Below are 18,662 nucleotides of genomic sequence, written 5' to 3'. Positions count from 1 at the left end.
CATCTCTTACTCATTTATGAAAAGCATGATCTTTATTAACCCTTTTCCCTGTAGCAGTGCAAAGCACTAGATGAAAATATGAGTTGCGAAACACAACCATTAGTAAAGGCCACCAGCTAGATCAGAACTTGCAATATGTGTGTCTTTATTCTAATACTCTTTATTTCATAAGATATGTAAGCAGAGTTTTTCTCCCTGATGCTTCCCCCAAAACAGAGCAGGCAGAGGTCGTTTTGTATCACTATGCATCTCATACAGAAGGGCAATGTCATCCTACATGTGATTAAGTCACAGAATTGCAGAATCACAGAATTATCTAGGTTGGAAAAGACCTTGAAGATCATCTAGTCCAACCAAATTTGCAAGTGCTTGCAAATACTAACAGGGGTTGTGCCCATCCCGTATTGGTCACTTCACTGACATCCTGTAGACTCAGCTCTGTCTGTAGCAGATACAGGACAGTGCATTCCTAAAAATTCTCAGGCTCTTTGCTGAAAACATACTTTTTCCTTGTGGTTTTAGCTACAGGAAGAATCTCTATCTGGGATGGACTTTGGTCTGTAATTGTTTAAGTGCTTCATTTTTAATATCAAAATACGGCGCCAGTTTTTTTGCAATGTTGGTGCAAGTTGCAGTCTACGATCTGTGTCTCAGAGAAAAGTCTTTAGGGAGCAGAAGAACGTAATTTACATGACCCAAAGTGTATTATGTAAAAAGAAAGGTTTATTGACTTCTTCAGCTGACTTTAGTGGGGTTTTTTTGAATTAATTCTGAATGAAAAATTTGCATTAATCAATTAATATCTGGAAGAATGTGGCAAATTTGATGACAATTAGTCTAACTGAAGTAACATTCATTAGTATCATGTGATATGAATTTACAAAGAAATATCTCCACTTAAGAAAATCACTATCTATACCATGAAAAATATGAAATTTATAAAGAAAGTACCAGTAGAAAATGGAAAAAGTTCATGCAGATATAATTAGTTGATGATATGTAATACTAAAATATTAATCCAATATTATATTACCATTGAAGACAGTTTCTAAGAGTGTGCAGCTGAAGTCTCAAGTTCATGAAGGACTTTACTGAAATGGGTAGGTTACAACTATATGTCTCCTGTATATCTCCTATAGACATCTTCCTTAGAAGAAAGACAGAAGACAAACTTCTGTGAATACTGAAGACAGCCCAAGAGCCTGAAAGCTGTAAGCATAAACAGTAGAGGACTTCGTAACAACTGCTATAGCTAGACATTTGCTCAGATCCTGCAGGGGATCAGAAAGCGGTAGAAGTTTTGGTTGCAAAAGGCAACACCATTCTGTTCTTCATTTGACTTGCAGCATCTTAAAAAAAAAAAAAAGAAAAAGAAAAAGGGCTTTCTGGTTTCAGCAGACAGGAAAAAAATCTGCTCAACCACTGCTGGAATCAGAGGAACGAGGGACCATCTTTCCTGATCTCCAAGAAGGCTGTGCTATGCAAATGCCTTTGTCTCCCTGACATTTGCCCATCATTGAAGTCCACAGCGGATTTAAAGAAGCAGAATAACTTCAGTTTCTGTGAAAATCATATGACAAAGAACAGTCCCAGTGGCTACCAAGTAAAAGCCAAAATGAAGCCAACATGTGGCATATGGATGTCAAAGGTTTATGGGAAAAATGTGTGTATAGTCCCATAAAACATGCAGTGTTTAATCCCACATTTCAGGAAAAAAAAAAAAAAAATTACTTGTCAGTCCTGGGTTGGTTTTTGCTTGTTTGGTTTGATTTGGCTTGGGTTTTTTTGTTTTTGTTTTGGGTTGGTTTGTTTGGTGGTGCTGGTTTTTTAATTGATATTTCATTATTCCTGTATCTGAAGATATAAATGCATTTGTAAAATATTCAATACAAAATTGTGCATTTTATTTGCAGCAACCTTGTTAGCTATACATCAGATCTTAATAGCCCCCACAATTATTTTATTCTATGTTCAAAACCTTATTAACAAAAATATATGTTACTTTTTTATGAGCAGTATAAGAATTTGACAGAGAGAAAGAGTCCCTCGGCATTATGCCTGATAAAGATAAATTTACATGGTTACTGATACTAGGACAAAGTGTACATTTTCTATTTACACAATCCTTCTGCTATTGTGGGAGATGGCTTGCTTGCTCTTGGGTTTCCTTCCTGGTGCAGGAGCTTTTCTATTAAGGAGGGGTTGGGATGTAAGGAAGACACAAAAGATGCAGTCATGTCCCACAATAATGAAGCTAAGTAAGATGGAAGTTCAAAAACGGTTAGCCAGGAAGCTGATAAATTGGGGAAAAGTGAATCTGAAAATGGAGAAGTGAGAATAAGGACATAAAGAGACACAGGCTTTGCAGAGACAGCATTCAGGAGACTGTCTCAGGCACAGCCTAGGAGTTTAGAGGGGGGGGGGGGGTAAAAAAAGTAGTCAAAAATTTGCACTGATGAATGCCACTGAGATAAGACATTTTATTTTCTGACCTCGGTCTGAGAATTAACTGTCCAGGGCACAACTACTGAAAAATATCTAAAAAGAAAATACATGCCTCACCATCTTTGCTAAGAACAGAAGCAGGGTTTTGACTGACATCAATGAAAGATCAATTGTGGAAGCTAGGTAAGTATCAAAGCTTGAATAAACAATATTAGTATATCTTTGATTGACTGAAAAATTCCACTCTTGGCAATTAACACCCAGTTAATAAATAGCTCTTGTGTCAACAAGTATTAAGTGCAGGTAACCTAACTTTGGAGGGAAATGCCACCAATTCAGAGCATCTGTCATGAAAGCTTGTCATGGAACATAATGCAATAGTACAGGAACACTGTTTAAGCTGGTAGCACAGTCCTCAAGTGAAAATGAAGGGAATGTATCCCAAAGATGCACCAAAAACAGACAGATCTTTCACAGCTAACGTTTAGAAGTTTCCAATATATTTCAGACCCTCTTAGGATCTGTGTTATACAAGTTATACCTTAACTTTTGTGCAAACAACATCAAGCATTGAAATATACACTCAAATATATGAATACTATTAAAAAAAAAAAAAAAAAAAAAAAAAGGATTTGCAATACCCATCATGGTCAAAAGATGAGCTCCAACTGATTGTCCTTGTTGGAACATAATGGTTGAATGAAAAGATATGAACTACCCTTATTCTTCTACTAAGCCTGGTGATCAAAAAGGCTGTGTATAACCCATAAGCAGAAACACTAGCCAGGAGCTAAAGATAGGAGCATACTGATAAAATGAAGTTTCTTTACAGGCCTGAGTCTCCAAAGGTGTCTTGTCATTACAGGGTGCAGAGAAACTGTACACAAAAAGACAACTAACAGATGGCATCATTTCCTGCATTAAAAAAAGTCCACGCTGTACCAGGAAAGTACCTTATCACAGCTCTATCAAATACTGAATCAGAAGTTCTGTAAGTCCAGGTACATCAGAATGAGGAAGGAATGTATGGAAAGATGCGAAGATGATGCAAAGAAAGCATTTCCAGTATCAGGCCATGGAGCATGAGTGACATCCAACTAAAGATCAGGACCTGTGCCTGCTCTGAAGGGTAATATCTAAAAACACATGGAAACAAAATATAAACATGGAAACACATGAAAATCCCAAGAGCCATTCAGGAACTCAGGAAAGATGTAGTTTTACACATGACAGTGATGGACCCATGTACCTACTTAATGGGGGCCAAACCTAGTTCCCTGTTAAGCAACACCAAGTTCCACAGCAGTGCTGGAATCTGTATGAAATAACGTTTGCAAATCACTTGCAAGATGACATGAATAACAAGGTGCTAAAGCCCAATAATAAAAATAAGGTTTCCAGAATAGGAAAGAGGAGGGTCAGGTTTGGAGAACTGCAGGACCTCAGGAGACTGAGTGACAGGGCAGCAGAAGGAGATGAGAAATTCAAGCTGAATAAACATGAAATTCATGAGAAAAGTATCCTAGTATTTAATGATGGATCTGTCTAGAGCACTTCAGAATGAGATATTGACACATTATTAAAAAAAACCACCACCTTTGGGCAAAGAAAGAAAGGTCACCATCCCAGAAACAGCATTTGTCCAGTCTTCTCAGAAATGCAAGAACAGCAATATAAGATCAGCCAGGGCTCTCGGTGTGACAAGTGGATGCCATATAACGAAGTATGCTGTGATATTTCTTTAGGATATTCTTCTCACGTCCTTTTCCGGCTCCCATTACTGTATCAGATGCTCTGAATGCTACTGAAGTGCCACTGGAGGTGTAAATGAACTTTGACATGAAGCCTTCTCGTTCCTGTTCATCTTCTAGGAGCTCTGTAAGCACGGGCTGTCTCACAGAAGAAAAAGAAAAACCACGTTCTACAACTCTATGACAGCTTTTAAGGTCTGTCTGGAGACAAGCTTGGGGCAAACTTTACGTAGGAATAAACACTTCCCCCCAGATCTTCACAGTTGTTCTCCTGAGTAAGCCAAACTTTGATTTCTCATGAATATTCACAAGAACTTCACAGTAAGGTTGCTGACAAGCACCATCTCTAGTGCTTTGTATTTCCTTCAATAATTGAGCCTCATCAATGCCAAGCTGTAGCTATTCTCAACACAGGACTAATAGTTGTGGATAATCACTTCTAGGAAGTGCTTTAGGTCAGGGGGTTGAGGGGGGAAATTAGAGGGACAAAAACCAGGGAAAAAAGCAGGTATGTATCCAAACAGACACTGTTGGATTCTGGTCAAATCCTCTGGGCTCCCTGACTGATGGGCTTCACAGCAACCGCATCCAAAAAGTGGAAGAGCCAAAAACTCAGCTTTGGTTTGTGTTTGTGAGGGCAAGGAGAAAGCACTGGGTTACACAAGCACAAAGACAAATACTTTTCCCCACGGGAGACTCCCAACCCTCCCTGTCCATCACCCGTTTCCATCCTTGGAGTGATTTTTCCCCTGTGCTGTGGGAGGGCAGGCTAGGGAAGGCAGCTAGATTAAAACTGAGTTAGTACTGAAGAAGCAAGAGGTTTCTTTTCATCCAGATGGGTCTGTACAAACACATCTGCCAACAGAAAAGCCTGTGTGCCTTCCAAGGTGAGGTAGGATCCACTGTCTGGAGGTATAAAACACCACAAGGTGGCAAAGCTAAGCACAAGCACACCAGCAATTGTACTGGTGTACTGTGATAACTGAATGCCAAGAAAACTGGAATCAAATACCAGCCAAGCAGAAAATATCATGCTTTGTAACATCATCTCAGAAGAGATTTTATTATATTCTGCAGAACAACAGTGGTTAGAGCCAGGCTGTTCTGCCTGGTACTTGTTTGGAGAGCATGTAAGGTGCTTGGTACTTGTAATTATGAGGATGCAAAATGCCTGTTAAAAATGAGGAAAAAGGAGATTCTATCATCCAGAAGATGCTGCTCTTGCTGTCCCTCACGCCAACACACAAAAACATTAGTATAAGATTGCACATTACAGCTTTGGAAGGGCAGAAAATTGTGAGAGTTTTTCCACATTCGTGCCATTAAAAAAAAATTTTTGCTAGTTTGGTCCTAGAGGTAGCACGTTACATAAACGACTGTTCCTGAAAGTCGTGCTGTAGTAACTCGAAGTGGAATGTGAGCTAGTGTAAAGTGTCAAGGAGCATGCCAGTTCTTACGGGTAGTGGTTGCATAACCCTCCCTTATTGGAAAATCTTCCCTGAAAGCCTATTTGGCTCTGACACTGTCTGCATAAATCTTCCAAGAGGAAACTTTCCAGCTTCTCTTTCAAAACATTCTAGGTCTTAAAAAGACAAAGATGAAACAAAATGCCAGTGTCTGGCCTTGGCTAAGACAAGAATGCCTGTAGTGATATTACCATGCCTACAGAAACCTATACTTATTTACAAGGATAAACCCATTTAAAAAAAAAAAAAAAAAACAAAACACAAAAACTATCCATGATATAACAAATCTCAGAAGCCTGAAAGTGGCTTAATAACAAAGCACAAGGAATGCCATCACTGGGGCTGCACCCCGTTCTCCCACAGCAAGCAACCCCTGAGTGCAGGACCAGCCTTTCCATCTTCTTTATGCAGAGTAAGGTGCAGATGCAGACCAAGTTAACAGTGCTCTTCAGTGGAATCTGGTTGTATCCATCTGGGACACATATATACCAGAATGAAGTCATATTGGACTGTCCCTTGAGGGAGAATGCTAGAAACGAAAGGACTGTAAATTATTTTCTTCTCTGAAGAAAATTTCTTCTGCTTATGTTCACTACCTGGAGCTGGTACTCTATGACCTATCATGAAAACGAAGTCATTTTCATAGTCTCTGCTTTCCTAAATGTAGTCTTTTGTCTTAAAATATGATCTACATTCTTTGTTCCTAACTACAAGACTTCCTTGCCTTTACTAAAACAAACACTTCGAATAAATCCACTTCAAGCAGTGCCAATCGCTTTGTATAACTGACTTCTCTACCACTTTTTTTTTCATATTCAGATGTTTTCTTCCACTATCAAAAAGAACAGATTAGAAACTGATCAAAAAAAAATAAAAGTCCAAAAACACTGCTAATTTTTTTTTCCTAATACTTTTAGAAATACTCTCTCGTTATAGACAAACACACACAAAAACGTTTTCTATGAAGAAAAGATCTTCCATTTTTATGTGATTAACTCCATCAGCATGACCAATTTGATGTCTTGAACTGCCAGAGAAGGCAATTGAAAATGCTCAGGCTGAAGTTCTTGATAAAGAGTTAAAATGAATTAATTTGCCTCATCAGATGGAGTGCTATATGATGAAGAGAAACAGCATAAGTCACCTGATGGGTAACAGAAGGTGGAGGGAAGAAAAGGAAGAATTTAAAATGAAAACTCAACTTTGCAGTAGCCACAAAATGACCTATACGTGTGTGCAAGCATATATAATAGATACAGTAACATGAGACTCCTGCCATGCCTTTGCAGGCATAACTCCAGATATATGTCTGGAAGAGAAGATATTAATCAGGTGGATAATTTCTGCACTGAGTACTGAGGGAAAAAAAAACCCAACCTACAAATCTGCAACAGATGAGTTCTGATTAAACCTTTGGAAGTTATTATTCCCACACGGAGCAGTATGTTGTCCGTGCTGTCTCACGCCTCAGATGCCCCAGTGAACCAGTCTGTTGTGACTGTTCACTGCCGAGCTGTGAGCAGGAGCGGGACAAAAGCAGCTTTCACACTACAAGTGCCTTATGCCCAGACCATGGAGACTGAGGCTGCTCCGCTGCAGTGACCCAAGAAGAGCGTCTGTGGATGTGTGTGCCTGGGAAAAACACTGCCACAGCTAAATCTGCTGGATTTTGTCAGTCAGAGCTCCAAACCTGACACCAAGCGGTGCTCCTCTAAGTCTCCAAGCACTATTTCCCAAATCAAAATTAAACAAGAAGTTGGAACAACTCTACAGTCAATTCATGTCCGTGGGAATTTCTATTCTTCATTTAAACAAGACTGAATGAGTACAGTGAAATTTCAGACGAATATTAGAGACCACAGGCTGATGTGTACTAGCACGCTGAAAAATGATTACCTCATTAATTCCAGGCACTGTATTAATTTCAAACCCATCATACAGCCTTAATTTTGCAAACAGATGCACTAATGCAGATCTGAACACCACAGAGATTAGCAATTCTCTTCACATGCAGAGAACAGAGAGAGAGGAATGCAGGAGAGAGCTGGTGGAGAACTACAAAACATAGTCCTGTGGTCCACTCTGATGATGAAGATAAGTGACAGAACAGACACACATACGGTTCAGTGCAAAACAAATTTTGATAAGGATTGTAATTAATTTGATTGTTCTTACTATAAGGAAAAGCAAATATCAATAACAGATTCAATTAATAAAGCACAATCAAGTACTACCACCAAGATTTTTTAGGGCTCTCATATCTAAAGTATGAAAAGCTGTCTAAAATAAAACATTAAAAAAAAAGCCCTGAATAAAACAGGAACCCAAAAACTACACATCTAGGATGAGAGTCCTCTAAAAGTAGAATAGTCACAACAAATGGCGAACAAAAAAACCAAAACACAAACCCCAGTTTTGTTCTGGTTTTTAAAATTTTCTATTGTAGTAAATATATAATTAGGAAAATAGGTTAAAAACCCCCACGCTTACTCTGCAGCAATGTCCACTTCTTACAACAGCTGTCTTGATAGCCTAGAGCACAATCTCTGTGAAGAATTTATGACCTCGATATGCACCTCCTAAGAGTTACAATCAAATTTGTGATTTGAGTATTCCTGAACTGGATGGTCAGAGTTTGAGATCCATTCAGAGCTACTCTTTGACATCCATCTCTTCTTAAAAGGCTTTTCCAAACTCTTAGGTCCAATCTTAGGTTCCAGTCTTAAGATTTTAGAAGTTTGTTACTAACACCACCATTGCACTCAGTGCTGTGGTTTATAAAATTGATCTGTGGACATTAGTCCTATGAAAGATGAAGAAGATGGCATTTTTTGACTGCGTGCTATTTTGCAGTCTGTTCACATGAGAATGCGCAAATGGATGAACACTTCCTGCAGAAGACAACAGCATCCCACAAATTGAAGAGCTGACTGTGAAATAATGTTGCAATGCCAAATGCTGAGTTTAGGTATTTTTAATTTTTGTTTCTTAAATGAAAAAAAAGGGCAGCAATTTCTTTCCAGTAAGTCATGAAATATTTTGTTATTTTCGAGAACTAACATACCTATAATAGCTGACAGCAAATGTGATAAGCATGTGTCTCCTTAATTAACTGTTAATATCTTCTCAGTAGCAAAGAATCATTCTCAAGTTTTATGTAGCACTACTTCGCCAGAGAAAAGGAAGCATTTTACATTTCTTCTGCTGTTGCACTACCATCTTTCTAACTTCCACACATTATATTCAGTCTATAAAAATGCACATCTTCATAAACTTTGCATACGTATAAATACTGCAACTCGTACTGAATATATTTTTGTATATATAAAAGAGTGAGAAACATACAAGTGCTTCAGTATGTTGCAATATTTAATGCCTTACATCTATTTTCAACAGCAAGCCCCAAAATACTTCTGAAGCTCCTGCAACAGTTCGCCAAGACAGACACTACTGTTTTGCTAAAACGCTGTCAAATACTTACTGTGAAGATACTGGGAAATGTTTATTATCCACTCATCTGTTAACTTCCCAGCTTTTGTTATTTTGGTACACTTCAGCTGACTCGAAAGATCTCTTGATTCAATCCAACAAACTGTGTCCTCTTTGTAGCTATAGTCTAGTGTCAAAATTGCAGATCCCTTTACAGGAGTTCGGGCAGACATTCTGCTTCCATTAAGATGTAATACATCAATTGTTTCAGAACTTGCAATCAGAAGAAGAGGAGGTCTATCAGCAGGCTCTAAAATTAATAAGAGAATTTGAAGGGTTAACAGACGGTGCATAACATATTTATCTTTCCAGTTTTAATGTAGTTTTTAATGTTCTTACCTGCGTGCTTTAAGAGATAAAATAATTGGTTTTGTTTTTATTTTCATAACTATCATATATTCCAAATTACTAGTCTATTTTATCCTGCTGTTCTAATGGTTCACATCATTAAAGAAAATTAATTACCCTAGCCCCACAGCTTCTGTTTAATTCCAAGTATCATTATTGCAACATTTTTCATGCCTAAGTCATAAAATGAAACACAACTTATGCAAATTATTTCTATCCAGATTACTGTCATTTCTGTAAGAATGAAGGCCAGGAAAACCTGCAGAACTTATGAGTACACATGAAATGGTAAGGTACTTTTCATATTAGAGTCTGCAAAATAAGACAAAAACACAGCAGTGGATGCTGTTAACAAAAAATAAAACTACCTAACAAAAACAAAACAAAAAACCCCAACCAACCAACCAACCAAAAAAAAAACCACCCCCCCCCAAAAAAAAAAAAAAAAAACAAAAAAACAAACAAAAAACCAAACAGTGCAGTGAAACCTGGCTACACTATACAGATGATGGGCCTAATACCACACATTATAAAGGAGAAAAGGAACAGAGAACATGTAGTTTCCATTATGGCATCATTAAAAATCACAATAAACAAACAAATATGAATATGAAGCAATTCATATTAAGATATTACATGCAACTTAAAGTGTTGTCACATTCACCTGAATCACTTTGCCTAGAAATCCTGCTAGCAATTATAAAATTACTTGAGCAATCTGTGAATAATGAAGGAAACACCACCACACCATTAGTGACGAATATGTATCTTAAAATAAAAAATGGTCCAGTACAAGGTAAAACTTTAAAAAGTTACATTATCCACACAGAGGAAGAAACAATTGTCAGAGACAAAATATTTTTAATATTATGATGAGTGCTAATGGGCACAAAAGCAGCTGTTCTTGCTTTAGATCTATCTTTAATTGCATTACTGTCTCAGATATCGAGGGCTGGTTTGAGATTGTGTGTCTGACTTAGCTGCAAACGAGTATTAGTCTCCATATGATGGCAAGTCTGCCATAGCTGGTGCCACTGTTGAAACGGAGTGACATCTTGTTCTAGACTCAGACTACTACTTAAAACTGAAATAATGTCCCAGTTGATCCAGAACTGTCACAGGGACATTTGTATCAAAACAATATACCAGCAGTTTTTCATTTCTGGGAAGAACTCCTTCATTAGAAGCAGTACGGTAACACTGTTTTGTTTCAATTTATAATGAAGAACTGCTGTTGACATAAATTATGTGAATTAGCTGAAAAACAACCATCAGGCTATCTATGTGTTTAAGATAGGATAGAGAAACTGCTTCCTGAAAAATCCCCTTCCGATTAGATGCTGTCAGCATTTAAAATCCTGCTCCAACCGAGACTGAGTTGATGCAGGACCTTATGAGAAGTTTCCCTAAGAGAGAAAAAAACGGTGATTCTAAAAACCACTTTAGTTTTAACTGGAACAACAGTGATGTCTAATTTTGCAGTGAGGTATGCTCACGTGAATCACTGAATGGAAAGCTGTCCTTTGCAACAGGGTTAAATTAAATAATGTTGTCACGTGGGCGAGCTTTTGGATGCTGCATCTAGAAAAATTACCCTGAAACACAGAAATTCACTGCAATTGCAAACATATGTGTAAAATGCTTGTGTTGCCAAGTCAAGACCTCCCACCCCAATGTAATCTGTTTGTATTCAATGTTTAAACGCTGCACTGACATGTAGCTCTTTCAATCAACATTCTACCTAATAAAGTTCTCAAAATTTTACTAAACAATTCCAGCTGCCTAAATGGAGAAGAAAAATTGCATCGATAAAGGGATTTGACAAATAATACTTCATCAGCAAGTCTGATTAAAGAGAAAAAAATGCTTCAGTGAATATGGTGCTCAGTGGTCTCATTCAAATCCACAGAAGTAGGAATTAAACTGTTCTCTGGTACTATCTGCTTTCATTTAAACATCTCATTTGCTGACTTTTTTTTTTATTTTGCCATGTAAAAAACTTCTTTTCTATAAGCGATCAGCATGTATTCTTTCTAAAGTGGATTTCATTTACTGTTTTCCTATTGTTTCTCATTCCATAATGTATACTCTACCTTGTAACATACTTTTTCCCTCCCTAGGAAATCCCACACTGACATCTGCAAAACCACACTTCTGCAGCATTACTTTCCAAACTTCCCGACTTCATTGGCTTCACATTCACTTCCACCCATACATCAGTCATATCTGTGCATAAGAAATTTTTTGAAATTTCAGAAGAAATCTAACAACTGAAGGGATTGAACTTCCTCGTGAAACAACCCCATATGGTGTAAGCCACGAGTGAAGCTCCCTAGTCGTCTTTTTTTTTTTTTTTTTTTTTCCCAAAGGAGAGTAGGGTGCTTAGTAAGCAATTTTATTTTAAATCCGACAGGTAGGTCCATTTGCAGTCAACAGGTGGCTGGTGTATGTAAATATCTCATTCCCTCCCTTTCTTATCAACTTCTGCTACCGAGCAGAAGAGAACCAGATTTAAGAGTTTCTGTCTCTATCACCCACTCACCCCAGAGACTTTCCAGACTGGTACAAAAGGTGTGTTTCCATCTGCAACCTGCTAAATTTTAGGATTTTTTTTTTTTACATCTAACAGCTCTGTGCTCAGCTACTCCCTTCCCACCAGATACTACTACTGTCTAATTCTGGATTCAATCACTCCTTTCCCAACCAGTAGCAGTGTGAAAAATCACTTATTATTTTTGCTCTTATACTTTGAGTTGAGTAAGGTATTTCCACACTCTGCAACCTATAAAGCCTTCAGGAGAGGGCAGCTACACAGAAGCAGTTTGCAGTTACAAAGCCAGCACGGTTGTTCAATTGTCCAAGGTTGCAATAAAGAACCATATCCTTTCTTGCACTGTTTTGAACTGACCTACCGAAAACTGTAACGAGGATTTAATACCTCACTAAACTCCAGAGAAAGGCTGTATTTTAGTATTAATGTCTAAGGCATGAGGGAATTCTGGAAAAGAATTGGTGTCAAACCTCCTGAGCAACAGTAGTAATCAAACCTGGCTGGAGACAAAGGAATCGTAAGGACTCCTGGCACTGCTAAGAGGTTCAGCTCAGCAGGCACTATTAAACATTAAAAATACATCTGTGTTACGGCAGAACTTATCCCCAAACTAGATTACTGAGCTTGAAATTATATTTTTCAAGCAGCCCATACATGAAATAACTCAATGGATTGAATCAGTTAATCATGTTTTTGCACAGTAGGGTAGGTAACCTGCTTACTTCAGTGTTGCTCAGATAAAGGCTCATTTCATAATTACTTATTTAAAAAAAAGAGTGAAATTGTTTTAATGATAAAACTATACAAAAAATATTAAAAGTTCCTACAAAAAATAAAAAAAAAAAAATTAGAGCGTAGTACTGTATTGTATAATGCAGATGAAAAACAAAATAAAAAAATCATGTCTTCACAAAAACTGCTTGTCTGTTTCTCTAGAAAAGAATCTACAAAGCTTAAAAGTTTAATGGACAGATCTAGGATGAGTTACAGTGAGCTGACAGCAGCTTTTCAAATAACTGGACTTCATGTGTGTTATTTTTTCATGAGCTTTTTTTTGTTTTCTTTTTTTTTTCATTTCATAGGAAAGATAAGAAGTGAATAGCTCTCTAATCCAGGAAAGTTTTATGATTCATCCCTCTTGACTAAAATGAAAGCATCTTCCTTTGAATTATGTTTAAGATAGAGTAGTGGAAAAGATGAAAGACTTGCATTTCCCCCCTCCCTGATCTTGTCTAAAATACAGATCAATAAGTGATGTCACAACAAATCAGAAACTAAGGCGTTTTGCTCTGCCAACAGTCCTCCTCTGGAAGAAAAGCTTCAGAAACACCAGCAGGTCTGGGTTTTTTTTCCACTACAATGATATAAAAAGATTAAAAACCAGAATTCAGTGTTTACAAGCAGCTTAAAAACTCCTTCTCCTGGAGTATGCATTGTAAATTAGATGTACTTTGCTAATACCAATGCATGTATAAAAGTCTGAAAAATATTTAATAGTGTTGAATAAAATGCAGTCCAATTGTATTTTGAAAATTATTTTTCGATGTTTATCCACAATATAGCCCACAAGGGCTGCTTTATTTCTAAAGCCTCAAAATTTAGTTCTGTGAGATTTTACAAGAAAACTCTGTTGTGAATAAAATTTCGGAGTGAAGAATGTTTTCTAAATATCAGGAAAAGCTTTTAGCTTTAATTATTGTCATTTCATCCTACTTTACCTACATGACAAATGTTTCTTATCACATGGCATTTCTCTCTAGATATGTTTTATATCTGCATAGCCTATCAGGAACTTTTGGAAGAAAGATTAATATTTTTCCATCAGATAAAGATTTCCATTTCTGTCATTTTTTTCCCCTTAAATATTCTTTTCATCAAATGCAGGCCTTCCAATTGAGGTGTACAAACTTAGTAAAAAAAGTTCTGAAACTCTGTTCAGCAAAGCTGTATTTTGTTTCAGCTGTAACCTTCGAAGAAGTCATTAAGTGGTTTTTTTATTCATAATAGAAAGTGTGGCTAAAAAGCCTGGAAAAAAACAAGGTATGCCCCCAGCTGTTTTGATACCTATCTTAACATCCTTCCCAAAGGTACTGAGCAGCTAAAAGTTTCCAGCTCCGATGTTATTTAAATGAGCTGAGGAAGAAAAACGCAGAATTTAATGAGGGATAAACCTTACCACCTTCTCAGCCAAGCATTTGGCTGCCTGAAGGGTGGGAAAAAAAGCAGCTTCTGTGAACTTCTTTGCTAATTGTACCCCACGACATGCGGAAAGATGGTTGTGTGGGGATGGGCTCCGAGGCTGTGCAAGAGCTGCAGGTGATGTCCCGAGGCCACCACCTGTCCCCTGCACCAGGGCCCTGCTCACAGACACGTGTCACCTGCTCAGCACCTTCAGTAACTGGAGCCTCCACCACGTCCTCCACTTCTCTATGGGTAAATATCCAGAAATCTCCCACTCAATTTACAGAGACAACTAAGGTGAGGCAAAGGGCTGACACTTTGATGTTGTGTGCTGTGCCGTATGTAGGGTCTCAGTGTGGACAGAAATTCATATTCTTACCAGATCTGTAAAAATTGAAAGTTTTACATAATGCCTAACCTCACCTAAACCTCTATGCTTCTTATCTTTCCTAGCTTTCACACACAGAGCAGAATATTCCTCAGCTCATTTTATTTATTTATTTGACAACTACTTTTGTCAAATGTGTACAAAGTAGATAGCTTGCTCTTTCCATCCTTATTTTCTTTAGGATTTTTCAGTTAAAAAAAAAGTTGATAATTTTTCTAAGCACTCTTTTTTTTTTCCCCTTAGACACCTTTTTCCTGGATCCTGTTCTACTGATCCACAGGTGTCTTGTGTGATGCCCTTGCTGGATGTCATATCCCAGGTGAAGGCTTCCCAGTTTAGAGTAAGCAGCAGGACTACTTCAGATGACATGGAATTAATAATCCTATTATACATACCAAGGTAGCAGTACCTCTCCCCCTGAGCAATGAGATGACATGGACTTATTTTCGCCCTGTGATCCATTAAATATTTGAGGTGTTTTTTCACCACTCTATTTGTGCGGGGCCACACTTTGCCTTTGTCCCTGCTCAAAGCTGATTCTACAAGACAGAAAGTAGTGAAAAGCAGCTTGTATGATCAGTGATCTATGAATGTAATGGTAAGGGTGTAGGAAATCAGCCTGCCGGTACATGGAAACTTCACTATTTTCCACACTGTAAGCCAGGCCCAGTGAAGCAACAGAAGCTATTACAAGTCATTTCAACTCTTGCAGAGCTCTGCAATAAAAGCACTTTCATTACTGTGCCAGGTGTCTTGTCTTCTGTGCCCTACAAAGTATTTGGTTCCAATATTCATAATATTGAAAATTTAATCCAGCATTAATTCAAGGAAAAATTGTGCTTACAGAAAACAATGTAATGAGCAACACTCATTTCTTTGCAGCACCATGATCTTTATTTGTACTGTCCTGCAGAGACTTGTCTAATGACTGGTGATTCCCTTCTGGAAATAACAGGAAATACGGAAAACTATCATAAAATAAACATGACGAAGTATGAAAAAAGACAGAAGATTAGTTCTTTTCTGTTCATCTGACTCATTTCATCATCACCACCAAGATACTGGCAGCTCAGAACAACACTCAGTTGCTACACAGTCTGCTGGATCTAAGAAGGGAAACTCAAAAGGCTCATCTCAAGCCCAGTACTGGCACCATGAGGATTTCCTGATCTAGAACTGCATTACTGATTTTCATGTAGTGGAGGAAGAAGAATATTAAAATATTTTTGTATGGACTTTCTTATCTCACAATAATTCATCATGGCTTTTGAAAATATTGCTCAGCTATGTTGTGTGGATCAGTACAAAACTTGGTACAATCAGAAAAAAAATCTGTAACTCTTACTAGTGCTCAAGTCAGAACACATTCAGCAACACTATGTGAGGAAGAAAAACCAGTAGACCTTTCTATTTTCTGATGTCCAAATAACTACCAAAAGGAAGACTCAAAAAATACATAACAAACTTGGCTTTATACTTGGGTGTTGAATCATTGTGGATGTTGAATAATTTTTTCAGGAACTTTTGGGGGTTTTTTTAATATAAAAGCATTGTTAATTCAATATGCTGAGCAAGACAACTCTGTGTACAATATCGCTTCATTAAGCACAATTCACTAATTTCCTCAAATACCCAAATCACTATTATTAATGAAAACATGCACTAAGCAACAAAAAGCCTAGTGAGGATATGTATATCATGAAATTCACCTCTTGGGGTATTGCAAGGACAAAGAAATCTCATGTCTTATTTATCCTAAGGGTACAATTACCTCATGATCCTTTCCTCTGTTTTCTCGCTATATCCATTGTCTTCCCAGAGTAAACAGCTTATTTTGTTTTTGTGAGGGAAATCTTTGATTTATTTATGAACAGGGAAACTGGGAGCTGTTCTAATCTTGGTTGAATTATTTCCCTTTAATTAATAATAACTATATAATAACTTCTAATATTTCCCATGAAGTATTGTCATAATATGTAAAAAGTTTTTCTAGGGTTGTTGTGTGGCTCTTTGCAGTAGAGTGAAGGAAAGTCCATCTCTTCTGTGTTTGTCTTCTCAAACTTGTCCTCTAAATAGGAACAAACCAGAAAATATTTTCATTAAGCTAAAAAGATGTTAAAACTTACCATTTTTGGCCTTGCAGGATTTGTTATCAGGCTGAAGTACAAAACCTTCCACACAGCTGCAGGTGTATGATCCATCTGTATTTACACACATCTGGCTACAGCTTCCATATGTATTACATTCATTCAAATCTAAAGGGACATTAATGAGATCTTGTTTAAGGATAAGAAAAGAAGAGAAATTCAACAAATAAGAATTTTAAGAGTAAAGTTTAAGTCATTAAGTTGTTATGGCATGATGCTTTATTTTTATCTCTTCTCAGGCCATGGTGTTGGCTGGTGATGTTTGCTAGTGGAATTACTCCAGTAACCAGAGAGAAGGCTAGGAGTTTAATAGTTTAACAGCTATTAATTTTGAAAGATAAAACTTTCATTTTTTCAAGTAGTACCCAATATCTACATCATGTTAGAAAGACACTTTGGTTCTTGTTAGTACTAGAGACCACTAGTTATCATGGTTGATGAATGAAGCAACACTTCAAGAGAAGAAGTAATTCATTATCCTTCTCAACCTATTTATGCTGGCAACATCTTCTAGTTCCTCAAATGAACTGTCACAACTTCCACATTAAACTATCATCCACTACATCAAAAACTATATATTTCTCTCTAATAAATATAAAAAACTATTTTCCAAACTTGGGTATATAGGCATAATACCACAAAATCAAGATATGCTATTTAACAGTGGTTGAGGGTTTAAGTAATAAATTGACATTTTAAAAAACTGCTGTTGGAATTATTTCCTCAGATGTATTTTTAATCACAAAACATGACAACCATAGAGCAAAAGAACTTATAATAAATTACATTTATGAAGAAACTGGCTTAACACTGTAACTTGGAGAGAGGAGTGATTGGAAGTGAGCACATACACAAGGCAACAGAACTCCAATATGATTATTAAAAGAGAAAAAATAAAACAAGAAACAAATACCTGGATAGAGAACTAAGAAGTCGTATTTCAAAAATGAAAAAGAACACCCATTTCAGTCTACAGTTACTTACACCAAAATAACATTCCCAGCTAAGTTGTATGGGCTCGGAGCGTTCATTTATCAAATTCTAATCTAGACTTTATGGGCATGGGGTAAAACACTAAAAGTTTTAGAGGGTCTCCTAGTAGTGAGGGTTGGAAAGCAGCTCGTGTAAATTAGCTGTAAGCTTGTCTGAGCTGGGGGGAAACACTCCCCACCTCCTCCAGCCTGGCCGAGGATGCTTTCCTTCCAGTAACTTCAGAATAGCTACTGCTGGGGCACCAAAGAGTCAGAGGAGAGGCCCTGACGCTTTGTGTGGAGGGAGACTCTTTCCCTCTCTCTGCCCCACAAACCCATGCTCATTCCCTGACCAACACCTCTGAAGACGGGTGAGGAAGCAGCTGTGCTGACCAGCTTGCCATTGGCCAGAGGTGGCAGCCCACCACCACTTCACAGCCATGGGGGCACCATTACAAAGCCTGGGTGTTAACGTTACAGCATATTTCTTGTTTACCTTTGCAGCTTCTTCCATCATGGTTTGTTTCATATCCATCGCCACAGTAACACTTGGTGCCATTCCTGGTAATGGCACATTTGTACTGGCAATTCATCTGTTGGCATTTGGGCAGCAATTCTGTAAATAATATTAGAACAAAGTGTTACTAGTGTTTTGCCAATTATCAGGCCTAGCATGAAGGACACAGCCAGCATAAAGATGAACCAATAACCAGATTGTATTTGATACAAAAGGGTCAGTACCTGGGTGAGCACTAGAGGTACAAACAAGTCAATCAGGTTATACATAATTGACATCCCAATGATCCCAACAACGACACCGCATGACCAACAACAGGTGGAATAAATGGTGAAATGCAGTCTCCCATAGAAGGGACGGGAGACAGCCAGGTCAACAAGCCAAATACATAAGACCAAGGAAGCCACA

The 18,662-nt window shown here is 37.7% G+C and overlaps 1 protein-coding gene across 1 annotated transcript in view; it reads right to left on the bottom strand.

Moving 5' to 3' along the window:
* The window catches only part of LRP1B (LDL receptor related protein 1B), a 370,405-nt gene extending 352,054 nt beyond the window's left edge, over nucleotides 1–18,351 (bottom strand). Inside the window, exons 1-3 of the mRNA XM_074910092.1 lie at nucleotides 18,234–18,351; nucleotides 16,746–16,874; nucleotides 9,144–9,401 (exon numbers count right to left, since the gene is read on the bottom strand). Of these exons, the coding sequence (XP_074766193.1) occupies nucleotides 9,144–9,401; nucleotides 16,746–16,874; nucleotides 18,234–18,330 (484 nt within the window). The 5' untranslated portion in view covers nucleotides 18,331–18,351. The remainder of the gene's footprint in view (nucleotides 1–9,143; nucleotides 9,402–16,745; nucleotides 16,875–18,233) is intronic.
* Between the last annotated feature and the right edge of the window lie 311 nt (nucleotides 18,352–18,662).

This window comes from Athene noctua, chromosome 7 (genome assembly GCF_965140245.1).
Source record: "Athene noctua chromosome 7, bAthNoc1.hap1.1, whole genome shotgun sequence".
Classification (NCBI taxonomy): domain Eukaryota; kingdom Metazoa; phylum Chordata; class Aves; order Strigiformes; family Strigidae; genus Athene; species Athene noctua.
The sequence above is the reverse complement of the archived record's forward strand: the minus strand, read 5'-3'. Positions and strand labels throughout refer to the sequence as shown.